At 43.9% G+C, this 20,243-nt stretch overlaps 1 protein-coding gene across 1 annotated transcript in view; it reads left to right on the top strand.

Annotated features, from left to right (window-relative positions):
- LOC109028589 (uncharacterized) overlaps positions 1-13,235 on the top strand; it is a 57,005-nt gene extending 43,770 nt beyond the window's left edge. The window contains exons 3-4 of the mRNA XM_019034856.4: positions 8,447-8,559; positions 13,044-13,235. Of these exons, the coding sequence (XP_018890401.3) occupies positions 8,447-8,559; positions 13,044-13,067 (137 nt within the window). The 3' untranslated portion in view covers positions 13,068-13,235. The remainder of the gene's footprint in view (positions 1-8,446; positions 8,560-13,043) is intronic.
- The last annotated feature ends 7,008 nt before the right edge of the window (positions 13,236-20,243 follow it).

Below are 20,243 nucleotides of genomic sequence, written 5' to 3'. Positions count from 1 at the left end.
TGTGTATGTTTCCTATATATGTATTTCTAATATGTGTATGTTTCCTATATATGTATTTCTAATATGTGTATGTTTCCTATATATGTATTTCTAATATGTGTATGTTTCCTATATATATATTTCTAATATGTGTATGTTTCCTATATATATTTCTAATATGTGTATGTTTCCTATATATATATTCAGAAAACCCATCTCCTGCACAACATGAATTGGAAAATTTAACAAAGATGTCAATTTCTCCCAAATTAATATACACTTATTGTGATACAATCATCTCTCGATATTTTCAGGGAATTGGCTCCAGGACACCCTCCTCCATACCAAAATCCTTGGATGCTCAAGTCCCTCAATAAAAACCATGGTATTTGCATAAAACCTAAGCACAGCCTCCCATATACTTTAAATCATCTTTAGATTACTTATAATACCTAATACAATTAAATGTGTGCAAATAGTTGATATGTTGTATTGTTATTTGTATTTTTTATTGTTGCATTGTTATTTTTTATTTAAAAAAATATTTTGATCCTTGGTTGGTTGAATCTACAGATGTGAAACCAATTGATACAGAGGATCGGCAGTACCTATCCAAACCCTGAAAAGATTTTTGCAGACATGGATAGAATCATTCTAAGATCTATGTAAAAAGGCAAAGGAACTAGACTAGCTAAAATATTTTGGAAAAAATAAATAAAGTGAAAGGAAACCATCTGCCACATTTTAAGACTTACTGTACTGCTACAGTGATCAAGTCTTTGTGGTATTGGCAAAGTAATAGACACATAGACCGATTGAACGGAATACAGAAACCAGAAATAGACCCACACAAATATGCCAAACTGATTTCTTTTGGTCACAGCTTTACTGGGATATAGTTCACACACCATACAACTCACCTACTTAAAATGTAAAACCCAGTGGTTTTTAATATATTCAGAGTCATACTACCATCACCACAATCAATATTAGACCAAGGAAAGCCTTTTAACAAATGATGCTGGCACCAATGGACACCTATAGGCACCTATAATCAATCAATCAACCAACCAACCAACCAACTAAATAACCAATATTGGCCTAAGTCTCACACCCTTAAGCAAAAGTTAACTCAAATAGATCATGGACTTAAATGTAAAACACAAAAATATAAAACTTTTACCCCAAAACTAGGAGAAAATCTTTGAGGTCTACAGCTAGGCAAAGAGTTTTCAGACTTAATACCAAAAACATAATCATGAAAGAAAAAATGATAAATTGGACTTAATGAAAATTTAAAATTTTTGTTCTATCAAAGCTCCTGTTAAAACGATGAAAAGACAAGCTACAGAATGGAGGAAAATATTTGCAAATCACATATGCAGCAAAGGATTACTATCTAGAATATATAAAGAACTCTCAAAACTCAACAGTAAAAAAGCAAATAATCCAATTAGATCACGGGCAAAAGACATAAACAGACATTTCACTGAAGAAGATATACAAATGGTAAATAGCACATCTAAAGTTGTTCAACATCATCAGCCATTAGGGAAAAGAAAATTAAGATGACAATTTTATCACCACACACCTACCAGAATGGCTAAAAACAAATCGTGGTAACATTAAATGCTGATGATGATGTAGAGAAACTGGACTACTCACATATTGCTGGCAGGAAAGTAAAAAATGTTACAGCCAATCTGAAAATGATTTGTCAGTTTCTTTAAAAACTAAACATGTAACTACCGTATGACCCAGCAATTACACTCCTGGGCAATTATCCCAGAGAAATGAAGACAAATGTTCATACAAAATCCTGTAGACTAATGTTTACAATAGCTTTATTCATAGTAGCCAAAACCTGGAAACAGCCCAGATATCCTTCAATGGGTGAATGGTTAAACAAACTCTGGTACATCCACACTGTAGAATAATACTCAGCAGGAAAAAGGAATGACCGATAATACAGACAATAATCTAGATGCATTTCCAGAGAATTATGCTGAGTGAAAAAATCCTACCACAAAAGGTTACATACAGTATGATTCCTTAAATATGGCATTCTTGAAATGACAAAACTTTAGAAATGCAGACTAGATTAGTGATTGCCAGGGATTAAGGAGTCGGTGGGGGTGGAAAGGAAGTGAGTGTGGGAATAAAAGGACAATGAGGAATCCTTGTGCTGTTGGAAATATTCAATATCTCAACCTTATAGTTTTGCAATATCATCAAGGGAAATTGGGTAAAGTGCATATAGAATCTCTGTATTATTCTTTACCACTGCATAACCTACATTTAATTTAAAATTAAAAGTTGAAGGTAAAAAAAGATTACATACTGAATTATTCCATTTATAGGACATTCTTGAAAAAAATAAAACTATGGAGATGGAGAACAGATCAATGGTTATTAGGGGTTAGGAGAGCTTCTTTTCTATGATTTTGCAGTCTGAAGTTGCCGTACCTGGAAGCAGAACCCAAGTCTTCTAATTTCTGAGAGCATGATCTCAAAAAGCCAGGGAAGATGGCCGTTTTAGTATCCAAGGGACATTTTTGTCCATCTAGAGAAAGAAGCATTTCACAAGGTAACTGATCATTCAGGGGTCCCACAGTGTGGTTAAGCAGTACAGCAATAAACATCCTTGGGTGTTTCCTGTCTCCTGCATTTGGCTTGGGCAAGGAAAGCCATTTGCTTTGGAAACCAGTCAGAATCAAGCCTAGTGAGAATTAAGTCTACCTTCATCAAGAACCCATCTCCCTCAGGCTTCTCCAGGAGGTGATCTAGGTCCTTTGGTGGGGGCTGATGTAACTGCAAGACTCTGGGGCAGCTTAACACTCCTACCAGATGACACTGCTGTCAGGGGCAGGAGCCCTGGGTCCCAGTGATGGCCCTATCGCTTACTCCATCACCTCTCCAGTAAAAAGCGGGGGACAGACTTGCTCTTGGGCCCTTTCAGCTCCTGTGTTCTGAGATTCTGACAGCTGAGATCTCTGAGGCCTACAGCTACCTGGGGCCCACTGTAAGCACCCCAAGGGCAGGGCTGGGGCTGGTCCCCCACTCTGTGCTCAGAGACAAGTGAAGGCACAGCTACGGCAAAGAGTGGGTAACAGAGGGAATGCCGTGTCATCTGATCCTTAGCTGATTAATCCTTTGAAAACGCACTCTGAGGACATGTTCATGAAGGACGTCACTGAGGTGGGGGAAGAATGCAGCCTGTTGTCTGGGCCCAGGACACAAAAGCCTGTCTGTTTGCACGTGGGCACTCCTGATCCAGGCCGGATCAGCTGCTCTTGTTTCCTCCTTCACCATCACAATACAACTACAGAGTTACAGTCTGCCCTTCAACCCCCGCCCCAGGAGAACTGGGCAATGGGATTTCTGCCCACTGGGTGCCCGCTGAGCACAGCCAGTAATACCAGCCTCCCGGCCCACTTGGCTCCTAGTGAGTGTAGAATTTCAATAGCCTGCTGCTCCCTGCCCTCATTTACTGCCCTCTCTTATCTTCCCTTTCTCTCACTCTCCCAGACACACGTGTGAGTGGCAGATCCAGGGTGATCTGGACCCTGCTGATCATCAGTGAGCCAAGCCTGGAAGCCTGAGCCATCACCAGCTGGGTGGTAGCCAGCTGTGGCTCAGGGCCACTCTAGAAACACTTGCCTTGGGCTGCAGCTGCCCTGGGCTACCACCCTGATCCCTAGGAAACAGGGCATGGGGCATTCTCCTGAACAGAGCCCTTGCCAATGCCCAGCAAGAAACCAGTGTGGCATTGGGATTGGAAAGCCTGGAGTGTGAATATGGACTCTGATGTGCCAACTTACAGAAGAAGCATAGGCAAGATTCTTAGTCTCTGTGAGTCTTGGTTTCCTTGTTTATGTAAGATGAAGATAATCATTATTGCCCCATAGGATTGTTAAGAGGTTTCCATGGGCATTCAAGCAGTGCTTAGCATGGGGTAGACATAGAGTAAGCACTGAAATCACACACACACACACACACACACACACCTCACACACACATCAGCCACTCAAGACCATTCATTTTTCCATCAGTTGAGTGCCTTTTACGTGTCAAATACTGTGCAAGACACTTGAGAGGAATCAGTGATCAAAACAGACAAAAATTCCTGGCATCATGTCATGCAACTTCCGATGCAGGGAGACAGACAAGAAACAATAAACATGATAAACAAGGAGAGTATAATAGTATAGTATGTCAGAGGGGCTGGGGCTGTCAGGAAAAAGAACAGAGCAGGGTAAGAGGAACCAGAAGGTGGGAGTAGGGGAAGGTCCAATGTTTAACAAAGTGGTCAAGAAAAGCCTTATTAAGAAGGTGACATTGATGTAAAGATCTGAAGGAGGTGTAGGAGGGAGTCAGGCAGGTTTGGGGAGAAGGAAGTTCCAGGCAGAGGGAACAGCCCTGAAAAGTGCCCAAAGTGGAGGTGTGCCTAGTGTCTCCATACACTAGGAGGAGGTCGGCTGTGCTAGGAGAGTGAATGAGGGGCGATACTGAGAGCTGAGGAGAGGGATGAAGGCAGGCTAGATCCAGGAGGACCTTTGCATTGTCTGCTGGGGCCGCCTACCAAAGTTCCACAAACTGAGTGGCTTAAACAACAGAAAAGTACCAAGTTCTGGTGACCAGCAGTCCTTATAAGGTATCGTGTCCCTGGATTTCCCAACAGGTTTCTTCTTCTTATTCCTCTGCAGAAAGGTGTAATTTGGGGACCCTTCCTTTTATCACCTCTCCTGCCAGGCAACACGGGCTGGGCTTCTGTGAGCTTTTCTTGCCTGCCACTGGTCCTTTCTTTCTTCCTTGAACAAACTATTCAGGCCTCAGAAGTCTCTCATTCTTATCTGGGTTTATCTGCAGCATTCCTGATGGGGGGTCAGTGTGCATCTTATGGCTCCACTCCTTCCTGCTGTGAGCACCTGAGAATGGTCATATCCTTGCTAGTTTTCTTATCAGTCTTCCCTGACCTGAGAGGCCCTTTCCTGCCTTCAGTTCCATTCTAGTTGGGTTGGTTGGCCCTACCCTGTATCCAGCTAAACCCAGCCCACTGCTTCTCTGGATAGGTATTTGTAGAAGGATCAACCCTAAAAATCAATCCAATTATTATAAATAAAAATCAATAATAATATCCAGTGTGGCCAGGCATGATGGCTCATGCCTGTAATCCTAGCACTTTGGGAGGCTGAGTTGGGTGGATCACCTGAGGCCAGGAGTTCGAGACCAGCCTGGCTAACATGGTGAAACCCTATCTTTACTAAAAATATAAAAATTTGCTGGGCGTGGTGGCATGCACCTGTAATCCCAGCTACTCGGGGCGCTGAGGCAGGAGAATCGCCTGAACCCGGAGGTGAAGGGTTGCAGTCATTGCACTCCAGCCTGGGTGACAGAGCAAGACTCTATCTCAAAAAAGAAAAAAAAAAAAAAAAGAACCAGTGCTAGTGATGGTTCCCTTGTGGCTGGTCATGGCATATATCATTATAATGATTTAGGAAAGTAATTTGATAATATGTGTGAACTATCATGAGATCTAAGGGTGCTTGTACCCTTTCATTCAGGTATCTCACTTTTGCAAATTTAGCTAAAGAAAATAAACCTGAAGAGGAAAATACTTCATGTAAATAAAAATATACATCATAGAAATTTATAACATGGAAGACTTGGAAAAAACAGCAATGACTAATATTTATTAAGTATTTATTATATACCAGGCATCATTAAGTTCTTAATATATTATTTCACCTAATCCTCACTACATCTTCATAAGATGGGAACAACGAGATAGAACCTGCAATGACCATGTAACTCCTGTAATTTCCTCAGGCACCTACCAAGCGCTGTAGTTTGGTCTACTGGCCTTGAGGACTGCCCTACAGCTACATTAATCTTGATCTTGTACCCAATCCTTTCCTGCCCCTGCCCCCTCCCTCTAATAATTAGACTACCACACGGTAAGTGCTGTGACATAGCCAATTAATGACAAGAATCACTACTGATTCTTGCAAGCTCTCCTGCCCCCTCTGTATAAAGTTAGATTAATGACTCTGACAGGACTTTAAGTGAATTGGTTTGATTTTTGTAATTGAAAAAATTGGGGGTAGGGCATTACTTTAATTCCAGCTCCTCCTTCAAACCTTCAAGATCTTCTGGATCCCAACTCTTTTGTTTAATATAGTAACTATCTCTCTCAAATTTTTCACTGTAGATCCCATAGCACATGTGCAGTGCCAAGAGACCCTCTCTAGGTTCAGATAATAGTGCTGAAACTCTTCCTTTCCTACCACCTTTAAAAAAAAAAATTAGGCTGTGTGCAGTGGCTCATGCCTGTAATCCCAGCACTTTGGGAGGCTGAGATGGGAGGATTGCTTGAGCCCAGGAGTTTGAGACCAGGCTGGGCAGCATGGTGAGACCCCCATCTCTACAAAAAAACAAATTAGTTGGGAGTGGTGGTGTACGCCACGCCTATAGTTCTAGCTACTTGGGAGGCTGAGGTGGAAGGACTGCCTGAGCCTGGAAGGTCGAGGCTGCCGTGAGCCATGATCACACCAGTGCACTCCAGCCTGGGTGACAGAGCAAGACTCCATCTCAAAAGAAAGAGGAAGAAGGAAGGAAGGAAGGAAGGGGAAAGAAAGAAGGAAGGAAGGAAGGAAAGAAAGAAAGAAAGAAAGAAAGAAAGAGAGAGAGAGAGAAAAAGAAAGAAAGAGGAAGGAAGGAAAGAAGGAAAGAAGGAAGGAAGGAAGGGAAAGAAAGAGAGATTAAAGTACTTACGAACTCCTCACATAGTAAGCCCAAAATTGAGCTTTTATCAGCTATCTGGTAGGTCCAAACCATGGGTTGAGTACTGGGTTAGTTCTTTGGCAAACTGCCTGAGTTCTCTGACCTTGAATAGGCATGACCATCCACTTCACAGAATTGCTGTGCAGATGATGAAGAAGTAGGTGACAGTGCCTGCTACAGTACTTGGCACATCACACACATCCTCAACACACATCCATTCATTCATTCACTCACTCATTAATTCAAGCTGGCTTCTCCTCCATCGTTCACTCAACATATGTTGCTAGGAATGTAGATGCAGAGCAGAACTGGTCCTGAGCAGGTCCCTACGCCTGACAGCTGCTGGTGAGTGTAAGGTCCTGGCCCGGATGCAGAGCCCAGGTCTGATTCAGCGCTTGTAGCCCCATCATTTCTATTAGGAGGGGCTGGCTTCCTTGCACCCTGTCCCACCGCAGCTGGCTGCCTTTTCTCCAGAGGTGCAGAGAGGAAGAGAGGCATGAAGTGGGAAGTGCTGTCTTGGCAGAAAGACTGCTTTGGCCTGTATGGGGCCATATACACTTGAAGAATTAAGCTTTTCTGGTTTGGAGTCAGTCTATTCATCTTTTTTTTTTTTGAGTGGAAACATTATGTTTATTGAGTATATGTTCTTCAAAAGCAAGGAGTGTTTTTCAATCTAAAATTAACACTCCCTTTTAGGAATGCTTATTGCCCACAGAGATTCCATGCTAAAATCTCAATCCCTTTAGTGACTATATTTTTTGAAAAAAGGAGTGGGTCAAGTTTCCTAAAGGAAGTTGCTGTTGAGTTCATGCAAGTTAATTATTTTTCCAGTGGCATCCCCTCCTTGCCCATCCTCTTGTCACCCACCGACAACCCTAACTTGTCACCCTTATTCCAGACATCAAGCTGAGTCCTTGAAGTGGTTGGAGGGACAAAACAGAATTCCTGGAGACAGTGTCCTAAGGGAGTGCCAGAGTCACTCATTTGTTTGACAACTAATTTTGGAGGCAGGTGCTCTTCCTTGTCTTAGGATCTTCCAGTCAACAAGGCTGAAAGTCTCCCTGCCTCCTGCAGCTTGCTTCTGTGGAAGAAGGCAGTCAGCAAACACATGAACAAAGACAAGTTCAGGGAGCTGAAGGTGCTGGAAAGAGGAGGAAACAAGGGTTTGTGGGTAAAATAATGTGCCCAATGTCGTGCACTTTGTAGGGGACAGAGGACTCAATACGACTTGGATCTGACACTGGAATTCACCTGACTGTGCTACACAGGCTCTCCTGCATAGCTAGTGCTTCCACCAGCAGGGGTGACAATTAGACCTTACCTTTGCCTAGTATTTTATACACTTCCAAGCGATTTCCAGCACATCACCTCATTTCACCTTGGAACATTATTATTTCCAGCTTTTCCTCTGAGGCCTGCCACGAATGTAAAGGAAAATGGTAGGAGCCGATCCTCTAGCAACGGAGCCAATTAAGCTTCCTGCAAATGTAGAGCAGTTAAATCCCCATGACATGAAGGACCAATAAAAGCCTTGAATTGGCCATGTGTAGAGCAGAACCTTGTGGGCCGGAATTTAAACAGGCAAAGGTCTTTGTTTTCTCCTCCTGTGACTTACAGAAACTAGTTCTTATTCAGCCTCTGCAATGTGGAAAAGAGTCGCTGATAGCAGCTCCTGTATTCTTAGGTGCTGTGGGGATACTGCAGCAGCTCTCTGTCCTTCCAGTGTCTCCAGGGAAGAACATCTTTCTCTCAAGTGAACAGTGCTTATCCCTTCAAGCATCCAGTCTCAGCAATAAGGTCAGCGTTTGACTGTTGACAAAGTATTTTGGCATACTTGATCATGTTTGATGCTCACATAATCCCACTGTGTAGCTTCTCATAATCTTTGTAACTTTTGGATGGGGAAACTGAGGGTCAGGCTGAAGGCACCCGATGGGTATGTTTCTGTGGGAATGGCAGACCAGCTGGGCCTTGAGACTCAGGATTCCTGACACCAAGATTCCTCCTCGCTCTGCCACTGAAAGGACGCTTGCTTTTGTGCTGGCTTTGGAAGGAACACTTTCTAAAATGTGTTATATATTTGCCTGCCTCTTACAGCAGAGGACACTGGGGGTAGGGAGTGTGTGGGACGGTGTAACATTTTCTTGACAAATATAGGTATTTTTATGAACACATGGCTCTCCATTCGCATAGCATTGTGCCTGGGTATTACTTTTTCTTACTCCACCTTTTGATACCACTGGGCCTGCTCAGCCCTTGTCCTCTCTTAATTTTGAGGATTCCAATCAGAAGATGCTTATTACAAATTGTTGTAGGCAAATTCAGTAAGAGCGTAGATCACTATAACTCATCTGAGGGGCAATTAGGCAATGAGTTTAAGAAGCTTTAAAAATATTTGGCCAGGTACAGTGGCTCACGACTATAGTCCTAGAAGTTTGGGAGGCTGAGGTGGGAGGATTGCTTGAGGCCAGGAGATTGAGACCAGCCTGGGTAACATAAAGAGACCCTGTCTCTATTTTAAAGGAAATTAAAAAAAAATTTAAAGAAGTTTATAATTTTTGATCCCATAATATCCTAAAAGAATATTCAGAAGTGTGCAAAATTATTTCTGTATAAGATTATTCATCATGGCATTATTTATAAATTTTGAAATGGAAAACAATCAATATAAGGAACAATTAAACACTGATTAAATAAAACACATGACATCCATGTGATAGAATATTACATAGCCATTAAAATTGCAAAAAATCCAATAAAAGAGAAGTATGATATATTCATAATGTTTGTTGTAAAACAGCACACACATTTGAATCACAATTTTGAAAAAAGTAATAAATAAACACAAATAGAAAAATAACAGGAGCATACACACCAACATTTTATAGGAGGTGCTTCTGCATGTGGGGTGATGGGTAGTGTTTTTTTTTAATGCTTTTGTATTTTCTATGTTGAACATGTGCTCCTTTTGACATTTTAAAAAATGACTGAAATATTATTTAGGCATGAAATATTGGCTACATGCTAAATGAACCATCGAGGCACTGAGTAAGGGCCAGGTCAATGGGTATGACTGTCAGACATGAAAGTGGCTTGATGAGGCTGAGAAAATGTTTTTGCTGATTTCTGAACTGGGGGCTCTGTTCTGAAGGTCTCAAAAAAGCTGTTATGGAAGAAGAACTATTATTTGCCTTAAGGATTTTAGTCTTGCTGGAGAGAAAATAGCCCATCAAACTATGAGAGAGCACAGGAAGGAGGGGGTGTCCATGTGGGCCCCACAATGACAAGAGGCAGGAGCTGTGTGTGGGCAGCTGGGCCTCGAAGGGCAGATGGAAAGTCAATAGGGGGAGGAAAGGGGGCTGTAGAGCCCTGCCTCGGTGGCAGGAGGGGTTTCCTTCTGCTCCTTCCCTAGAAATCCAAGTCGCTTGTTGTAGCTCTGCTTGGACCAATGAATCCCAGAAGCTGTGTGCTGGGTCAGAGCACGTGTTGCCAGAAGGGTCAGAGCACGTGTTGCCAGACCATCTGTGAGGAGCCTGACCCAGCCTGGCATGCCATAGGGATGCCCGTGGAAGGGCATGGCTCTACCCAGCACCAGCTGGGAGGGAACCTGCCTAGCCGCACATTGCCCTGAATAAATCTGGGTTACAGCTGCCAAAGCAGTTTGCCCGGTGCTTGTGCTGTCCTGCCGAGCAGCCCGGTGCCGGCCGGGCAGGAGTGTGGAGGGTGCACAAGGTATGGGCTGAGGCCTCACCGTGGCATCTGCTGTCTGAATAAGAATTCCAAGTCTCCATGTGGCCCTTTATTACTGATAATATGCCTTGGGTTGTGGGTAGCAGCATATTCATAGGAATACTAAGTGTATACAGGTGCATGTGCCCCAGGCCACCACCCCTACCTCCCCACATACACACACACCAGGCCCTGAGCATCTTTAGATTGGTGGGTCGGTGGGAATGCAGCCCCTGTGCCTTCTTGTCCTCATCCCACAGCCCAGCATGGAGGTGCCATCCTTGTGAAGCCCCGTCGCGGCTGACTGGGCTCCTGGCAGCTCCATCTTCTGGAGTGAGTCAGCCAGATTCTGGGGCCTTCGCTGCTCTGAGAACCTGCCAGAGTTGGGACAAGCCTCTGTCTTCCTGGGTGATTTGGGGAGGTCCACGCTCACTCTGCTCACCCACCCCAGCTTCCTCAGCTTCACAAGAAGGATCAGGCAGGTGAGAGGAGTCCCTGGCTTACCTCAACCTAAATAAGCCACAAAGCGAAGTGTGACAAGGCTTAACTGCCAATTGTAGTTGTTAATGCTGGTGTGTTTTGTAGTTAACTGCCAAAACATCTTCTAAGAAGATGAGATGTCTTTTATTCATTCATTCAACACATATTTATTCATTTAATAGATATGCATGTTAAGTGCTAGAAGAAATGGGAATGGAGAAGAAAAGACCCAGCAATTCCACTTTCATATATATGCACCCAAGATAATTAAAAATATATGTCCACACAAAACTTGTACACAACTGGTCATAGCAGAATTATTCATAATGGCCAAAAAGCAAAACAAGCCAAATATCCATCAACTGATGAATGGATTAATAAAATGTGATGTATCCATAGTGAAATATTATTTGGCCATAAAAAAGGAATAAAATACTGATAGATGCTGCAGCATGGATAAACCTTGAAAGCATTCTGTTAAGTGAAACAAAGCAGATGCAAAAGGTGTTATTGCATGATCCCACTTACATGGGATGCTAAGAATAGACAAATCTCTATAGATTTTTATAGACAGAAAGTAGATTAGTGGTTGCCTAGGTTTGAGGAGGTGGTAGATATAACCGAGGGGCTAAGAGGAATAGGATTTCTTTTTGGGGTGTTGAAAATGTTCTAACTGTAGTGTGGGGCTTGCCTCTGTGAATTCAACTCCAGGTTGAGGGGTGGATGAGCATCACTCAGTTGGCTGGGCTCTGCCCTCATTGCTCCCTTTGGCTGGTATCCCTGGGGGTGTCTTGATTCCAAGTGGGCTTGTTGCAGTGGCTGCTAGACTACAATAAAGCCTTGGTTTCTGTAGATGAAGGCTAAGGCATGAGGTCAGACCATGTGCAGGGCAGTGATTCCTGTAACTGCTAGAAAATCAGGCTATCATAGGCATTTACTCCTCCCTCTTCTGAGCCCGTGAAGGGTGGATTGGTGGCAAAGACATATGGTGTGACCTGATAGGATACCCTCCTGATCCACAGCCTCCTGGTTTCCTCAGTCCTGCCAGACAACATTTGGGCAAACCAGCACAATCCAGCCTCTTTTTTATCCACCACTATCACCCCAAGTAACTCACCCTTGCTCTAAACACCCCTGCATTTTCCTGCCATCTCTTCTGTCCATACAGTGTCTTCTGCCCTAAATGAACTTTCTTCATCATTCCCTGTTAAAATTCTACTCTTCTGTTAAGATGTGGACCGAACACCATCTCCATTCCTCCCACTATCCAGCATCAGGATGCATCTCTCCCTCTTCTGTGACTCCCATCACACCCGTTATCCTTTGTGACTGGGAGACAACACTGTTGCTCTGCTCATCTTCCTATTGTGGATATTTCTGTCCCTCCCATGGACGGTGGGCTCCCTGAGGGCAGGTATGCTCTACAAGATCAATATGTATCCTCCATGGTGCCCCATTCAATGCCGTGCACGTGGTATATTTTCAGAAAATGTCTGCTGAATTATGGTGTAGGCATTTTTCTAACCAGATGGGCTATGTTCTGCAGAAACTCAGCATACAGGAATACACCATTAATGAGTTTGAAACAAGGGGAACTGATTTTACAAATGGTACCTGTTTGCAAGATTTTTAGCTCTCTCAGTCCATTTGCTCACTTAGGGCTGCATTCAGTGGTCAACTTCTACATCTCTATATCTCCCTGTACCTTCCCTCAGATCAGCTAGCACATTGCTAAATGCCAGTAGCTTCTGCAAGATAACCTAAGTACAGGGTTTGCACCACTACCGGGAGTGCTTTAAGGGCTGAAGAGGGAGCTGCTAAAATTGAGAGATTTTCAGTTCATTATGTTCTGTTCAGTTAAGCCACCAGTGATGTTTCTTCTTTAGACCTTTATCTTTTCTGCCAAACATAAAAATATTCCAACCATTTGCACCCATATTGGTGAATTGCAGGCAGTGACATGATGAATTTTTTTAGCAGAAAACTGTTGTTTTTCCTCTGTGTGATTTGTAAAGGTCTGTTGTCCTTTTGCAGAGAATTTTATTATATGTTAGTGCCAATTTGTTTTCCAGAGGAGCACATCTCCAAATTTATAATGAAAGACAAGCAAAGTGGGACTTCATGGCCTTGGCTGGACACCAAGTGATAGCTAATTTTTGCAGCAGGGAAGGCGAAATAACAAGTCCCTGGATTGCAATTTTGGTTTCTCCTTCTGTTCTCAAACAAAAAATTGTTTAAATAATAAACTCTTGTCTTCATCATAATTATTAGTTAATGAATGCATGTCTGTATTTCAAAAGTATATTTTATTTTTTAGATCTTAAATGTCATCCTAGGATTGGCAAATACCTTTGGGCTGCTGACCTTTGATTAAGGCAGAAGATGCTGGTGAAATGAATTAATAGTTCATTTAGCCAAATGGACTGGAAGGACAAACAAAAGTCTAGTTGACCAACTGTTACTCGTGAAGGCTCATGTTAGCTACCATCTGATCTTTAGCCAGTACAGAGAAATGATGAGTATGTCCATTTGGTAGAATGAATGAGTTACATTTAAAACTGTATATTTTATATTTACTTGATTAACTTGATTTGCTTGATTATAGACTCTGAAATAAGGAATGTCATTGTAACATAACTCTAGCAACCATTTTGGAATCTCATTTGCTGCCAAGAACAAATGAGGATCTTAATTTATTCAATTTCTTATGTCAGAATATAAACTTTACACAATCCAAAAAACCTTTGCCATGTCTCCAAATGAGGATCTTAATTTATTCAATTTCTATGTCAGAATATAAGCTCCACACAGCCCAAGAAAGCTTTCCCATGTCTCCCTCCCTTCCCTGTCATGCTTGTTCTTGTCTGCTGAGATCCCTGCTAGTGTGGAGACTCTACCTTGCACACATGCACACTCACACATGCACACACACTCCTATCTCCATTTTTTGAGGACTCTGATCTGCTTCAGCCTTCAAAGGTGCTAATAGGTTAATTTATTTCTCATCCACCCAAGTCACATACCATATTTCTTCAAATCTAAAACGACATTGATTGCAAGATGCTACATTTATTTATGTACCATTAAAAAAATATAACTGCAAGAATCTAGAGATTTGTTAGGCCCTGATTTTAAAGATGTTTAGAAATGATACAGTGTGATCCTTGCAATCAATGAAATGTATTTAAATTTTGAAGGGAGGTTTTGTAGGCAATTCCTTAGAGACTCCAATGGTAGAGTGTCAGGCATCTTGGCGGACTGCTGGGGGAGGGGTTTGGAGTCAGATGATGACTGTGTTGTCACACAGTCACATCAGGTAGTAAGCTGTTTATTTCACATCTCTAGTGGGACTGGCTCTAGGTGTGAAGATCCAGTGTATAACAAAGTGAAACATACACAAGAAACATGTAAGAAGAGGTGTAGATCTGTCTATAGGAAATTCACAGATAACCCGTGATGCTGCATAAATCTCATTGACCACAGAAGGCTGTCCTACAAGTGTTCTGTGAACAGCCTATAGTCAATCTTTTTGCCTAGGCACTAGGCTGAGGTAGAGACTTGAGTTCTAACTTTTGTTTTACTGTTCTCCAGTCCAGGGTCCAAGTGTCCTAGGTGGATGGTTTTTGCCCTTCGTCCTCAGTTCCTCAGGGGAGGCGAAAGACCATGGGCCTTGGGCTTCAATCAGGATAGCTCCACTTTTATGTATTGGATATTGTTTGTCTGTGATTCTCTATTTTTAAAAAATGTTCCTCTGCTAAATGAAAGCTTGAAAGCCATTGATACAGATGAACTTTATCCTTTTGTCCACTGCTAAAATTCTCAGATTTATTATTTCACTTTAAAGAGGTAGATTATGGAGAAATATTAGATGCTTTCTTCTTTCATGGTAGCATCAAGACAGGAGGGCCAAGGGTTATTCATGTGAGAGGTTGTTCTGTTCCAACTGCTTCCTCCTCACTGTTTCTGCTGCGGCCTCGCCTATAAGTGAGCCCTTGGGAAGGAAGCAGATTTGCCCAGTGTCTTGGTCTCCTATTGCTGCTGTAACAAATCACTACAAACTAAATGGCTTAAAACAACATAAATGTATTATTTTACAGTTTTTTAGGCTAGAAATCTGACATGGGCTAGAATAAAGGTGTTGGCAGGGCTGCACTTTTTTCTGGAGGCTCTAGGGAAGAATCCATTTTCTTGCCTTTCACACTTTCTGGAGGCCACATTTATTCCTTGGTTTGTGACCCCCTTCTTCCGTCTCCTCCAGCAATGGCGAGTGAGTACTTTTCACATCTCCCTGATTCTCTTCCATAGTCACATCTCACTCTCTTCTGCCTCCCTCTTCCACGTCTAAGGATCCTTGTGATTACCTCGAGCCTGTTAAATTCAGTATAATCTTCCTATTTTAAGATCACTTGATTATCAACCTTAATTCCATCTGCAATCCTGATTTCCCTATGCCATGTAAGTCGTCTTTGGGGCCATTATTCTGTCTTCCACACCTAGAAATAGGAGTTGTAGTGTGACAGAGCTCGTGAGAATCAGAAAAAAAAAGTGACACAAAACAAGCTGCAAAGCTATAAGCTAGTCTATTTTGAGTTGTGACCTTATCCCCATGTTATTGCTAGATAATGTTTATTAAACAACGGACTCATGGAGTAGCACATAAATATTTCATGTGGGATTGGTGTCACAGGTTGAGCTTCCCAGAAGCTGACCCAGAGATGGAAACTTCCATGAGGGACATTTATTAGGAATACTCTTGGGATTAACACCTTTGGAATAGAAGGAAAATGAGAAACAATTTGTGCAGAGAGAGAAGTTAGGCTGCAAAGCAGTCTCAACAAAGGTCTCTGCTGACCCCATAGGGAACTTTGAAGGTGGGGTGAGGGTGCCAGACAAGTATACCTCATTGGATGTGGGCTGCTCCAGGAAGGGGGGTGGGGTGTGACCTTGAGTGAGGATCTCTCTTCAGCTAAGGCACTTCCTGGAGAGGTCTGTCTGCCAGCAAATCCCCAGCAGCTTGAGGGAATAAGTTCACCGGTTCTAAAGAGAAATCTGGGTGGTGCACCCCAATGCCCACTACAAAAGTACTCTAGTATAGGGAGCTTGTCAATGAACTGGGGGCAACTCTCCAAGGCTTAGGTCCTAGAGCAGAGAAAGTGTGGATAGGAAACGTAGGGGTTTGCCCAGACAGGCAAAGAGTTGATTCAGAAAGGATATTTTTTTTTATCTTCTACCTATACCCCAGTCCCTGCAGAACTCTGAGGCTCCCTACCCATAGGGAGACAGTCTGCCTGCTGGTCACCTCCTACTCATCACTGGGAATCACAGACAGAACAAGTGGTGGCAACACTGGCCTGAAGATTCTGGACAGTGAGTAGATTTACACAGAGTAAACAAGAAGCTGGACTGAGTTTGGTTTAATCTGTCACTCCAGAAACCCACAAGCTGACAGCAGAGTCAATTCCACAGTATTTATGTGCCTTGGTGGCTGCTGCTCATGGTGGCTATTTCCCATGATCACATCTCATTATTCTTTATTACCTTGTCATCTGGAGGAGGAAGGATATCATCATCAATATTCTGTGAATTCCTAAATTATTTCACTTCTTCCAAATGAACTCTGTCTCACTAGCCTTGTGACCCTGGTGTCCCTCAGAACTCTATGCAGGGCTGGGAGTCTAGTTTAGCCTTAAGTGAAGGCAGAATAAGTGGCTCCCCCACTCAGGGTCACCAGAAAAATCCTAACCCGTGAGAATCTTCCTACCCTGTTTTCTGATGTCTGAAGTCCCAGGGCACAAAATTTTCAACTTCAAGCTCTGATCCCAATTAAATGCAGACACTCTCAGAAAGGGTCACTCTCTCTTAATGAAACTGCATTTTAGCCGGGCGCAGTGGCTCACGCCTGTAATCCCAGCACTTTGGGAGGCCGAGGCGGGCGGATCACAAGGTCAGGAGATCCAGACCATCCTGGCTAACACGGTGAAACCCCGTCTCTACTAAAAACACAAAAATTAGCCGGGCGTGGTGGCGGGCGCCTGTAGTCCCAGCTACTCAGGAGGCTGAGGCAGGAGAATGGCGTGAACCTGGGAGGCGGAGCTTGCAGTGAGCGGAGATCGCGCCACTGCACTCCAGCCTGGGCGACAGAGCGAGATACCGTCTCACAAAAGAAAAGAAAAGAAAAGTGCATTTTAGATGTTTTCCTGGGGGCGGGGGGAATGGGATATAAGTAGCAGTGTTCCAAGTACCAAAACCTCCCTGAGTCATCTGTGAAAAGCCATTTGGCAATAATACCGAAAGCTTTTAAATGCTCACATTCTGACCTAGCAGTTTCACTCCTGTGAATATAACCTAAGGAAACTGATCTCAATACTGAAAGGACTTTATACACAAGAATTGGCTGGGCAGCAAAGTGCTGTAATCCCAGCACTTTGGGAGGCCGAGGCCGGGTCGAGGGAGAAGCACCTGAGGTCAGAAGTTCGAGACCAGCCTGGCCAACATGATGAAACCCCGTCTCTACTGAAAGTACACAAATTAGGTGGGCGTGGTGGCAGATGCCTGTGTTCCCAGCTACTCAGGAGGCTGAGGCAGGAGAATCTCTTGAACCTGGAAGGCGGAGGTTGCAGTGAGCTGAGATCGCGCCATTGCACTCCAGCCTGGGCGACAAGAGCGAGACACCGTCTCAAAAAACAAACAAACAAAAAACAAAAAAAGAATGAATAATTTATAATGGTGAAGCTTTGGAAGCCACTTGAATATTGAACATTTGCGAGATGCTCAGAGAAGTGACAGCGTATCAACCCAATTTTTTAAAGTCCTGCCATTAAAAATTATAGGTAGGAAGCGTTTGTACTAACACGGTGAAAATGTTCATGTTACAAAGTGGAAAACAACCCTGGATTCAGTTTAGTATGTGCGTTTTACCACAGCTATGTAGAAACAAATCCATACACATGGAAATCGAATGAAGTGAAACGCATGCAAATGGTAATGATGCTGTGCTTGGAGGCAGAATTGGAAGCAGTGTTAAAGTTATTTATCATCATTCGTGTTTTTAAAATGCCGTGTGATGGCCGCAATACTTCTGTAACGAATGATGTTTAAGCACGGAGCCCTTCACGGGCAGACGCGCGGGTGGGAGATAGGAGCCGCGCCCAAGCTCAGGTGGCGGCTGCGGGCAGGGCCGCCTGGGGCCGCAGCCGGGCGCGCTCCCGGCGGGGACCCTCTGCTCTCCTTGCAGACGGAGGCCGCGCCGGGTTTGGAGGCGTCACACAGCCTCAGGCCGAGGACCCGCCGCGAAGCGCCGCCTCCGCGGGTTGATCCTCTGCAGCCGCCGTAGCGCAGAGACGAATCCGCGCTCCCCCGGGCTGCCGCGCGAGCTCCCCGGAAGCTCCCACCTGAGCGGCGCATCCTCAGGGCCTGGGCCTGGCCTCCTTGCCTGTGAGATGGCACTGTGACAGTGCCCACCTCGTGGGGTGTGTGAGGGCCGAGTGAAATCGTGCATTTGCGGTAAGAAAGTGCTTATCATGGTGCCCAGTCCTAATATGGGCTGCCAGCCTAAGTACAGAGTCACAGTCCAGCCCAAAGGCCAGTTTCCAGGTGAACCCTTGTCGGGGAGACCACCAGACGGAACAGCCCCAGTCTACACTCCTGCACCGAGCAGGGGACAGTGTGGACGGCAGAGAGGTCCGAAGTCCCTTTAGAATAAGGATGGTGCTTCAGGGTTGTTAAAAGGATTAAATGAGATGATATCTAAAGGGATTAGCACAGTGGCTGGTGCTAAAATAAATCATTTTCTCTACTGCCACTGCTCTTACAACCAGACGCCTGGAACAGCCTGCCGGTTCGTCTCCTCATTTGTAAGCTGGAGTTAGTAGGTGTGTTGTGAAGGTTGAGAGAATATGCGTAGGCAGAACCTGGCGTTTAATATTTGGGAAGTGGCAGCAATTCTTTCTTCATTAATCTACAAGCTGCACTGTGGTAGGCACATACCCTTAGCACCGATTCTTGTAAGTGCAGGTAAGAGAGAGAGAAGATATATTGTGTAAGTCGAAGGAGCCAGCCGTGTCCAGGCCACCGCAAAACCTCGACAGTACTGTACCAGGGCCCTCTTCAGTGAATGAATCTCCTCTTTGGCCTGTTTGCTGTCTGTTTGCATTTGCTGCACCCATCAGTTCCCAAACCTGGTCTCTAAAGTCAGGAGCTCAAGGATGCTTGTCCCAATCCTAGAAAACAAGTACAGCACACACCAACAGCAGCATCCCTAAAAGCCAGCCCTACTGGCAATGCGGGCCCTGCAACCCGTAGGTAAGTGGGACACTCTAAGCTTCTTGGAAACAGCTAACTCAGGGCCTGATTAGCTTACTCCCACCTCCTGTCTTCAGGAAATCAGACTGTGTAAAATAAGAGAGAAAAGAAAATTGACATAAGTCTATTCCACTGTCTAATGAAATGTGTTTCACTTGTGTTTAAAGTGAATTGTGGGCTGGCGTGGTGGCTCATTTGCCTATAATCCCAACACTTTAGGAGGCCAAGGCAGGCACATGGCTTGAGCTCAGAAGTTTGAAATCAGCCTGGCAACATGCAAAAACCCCATCTCTACAAAAAAAAAATATAAAAATTAGCAGGATGTGGTGGCGCATGCCTGTAGTCCCAGTTACTCTGGAGGCTGAGGTGGGAGGATGGCTTGAGCCTGGCATATCGAGGCTGCAGTGAGCTGTAATCATGCCAGTGCACTCCAGCCTGGGTGACAGAGTCAGGTCCTGTCTCAAAAAAAAAAAAGTGAATTGTAGTACCAGCTACATTTGTAGAGCCGTTTCTCTTTACAGTCACGGTGCTAAATTCTCTGATCTCATTTAATCCTCACAACCACCCTCACAATGCTGTGTCCATTTTACATATTGGAAAGCTAAGACTCAGGTTAAGAGAGACTTGTTGAAGGTCACAGCTAGTAAGCTGCAGAGAACCAGAAAGTGAATCTGGGTTGATCTTGACTCTAAACAGTTTGCTTTTAACAACTATACTCCTTTGAACATATTTACCCTATTTTCTTCATTAAGTAAAATGCTTTCTGTATCTTAATTTTCAGAACCTCTAATAAAACATTTTGCAGAACGTATTTTCTAAGTATCCCCGATCCCCACAATCCAGGCTGCCTTCTGTAACCTTCTAGTCATTGCAAACACATAATAGATGCATGCTGAATTTGTGAGCTTGGCACCACACATGACAGGCTTTGGTTAGGGAATTCAGCTACAAGCAACCAAACCCTCAGAGCC

This window comes from Gorilla gorilla, chromosome 1 (genome assembly GCF_029281585.2).
Source record: "Gorilla gorilla gorilla isolate KB3781 chromosome 1, NHGRI_mGorGor1-v2.1_pri, whole genome shotgun sequence".
NCBI lineage: Eukaryota > Metazoa > Chordata > Mammalia > Primates > Hominidae > Gorilla > Gorilla gorilla.
This window is presented reverse-complemented; position numbering and strand designations above follow the sequence as displayed.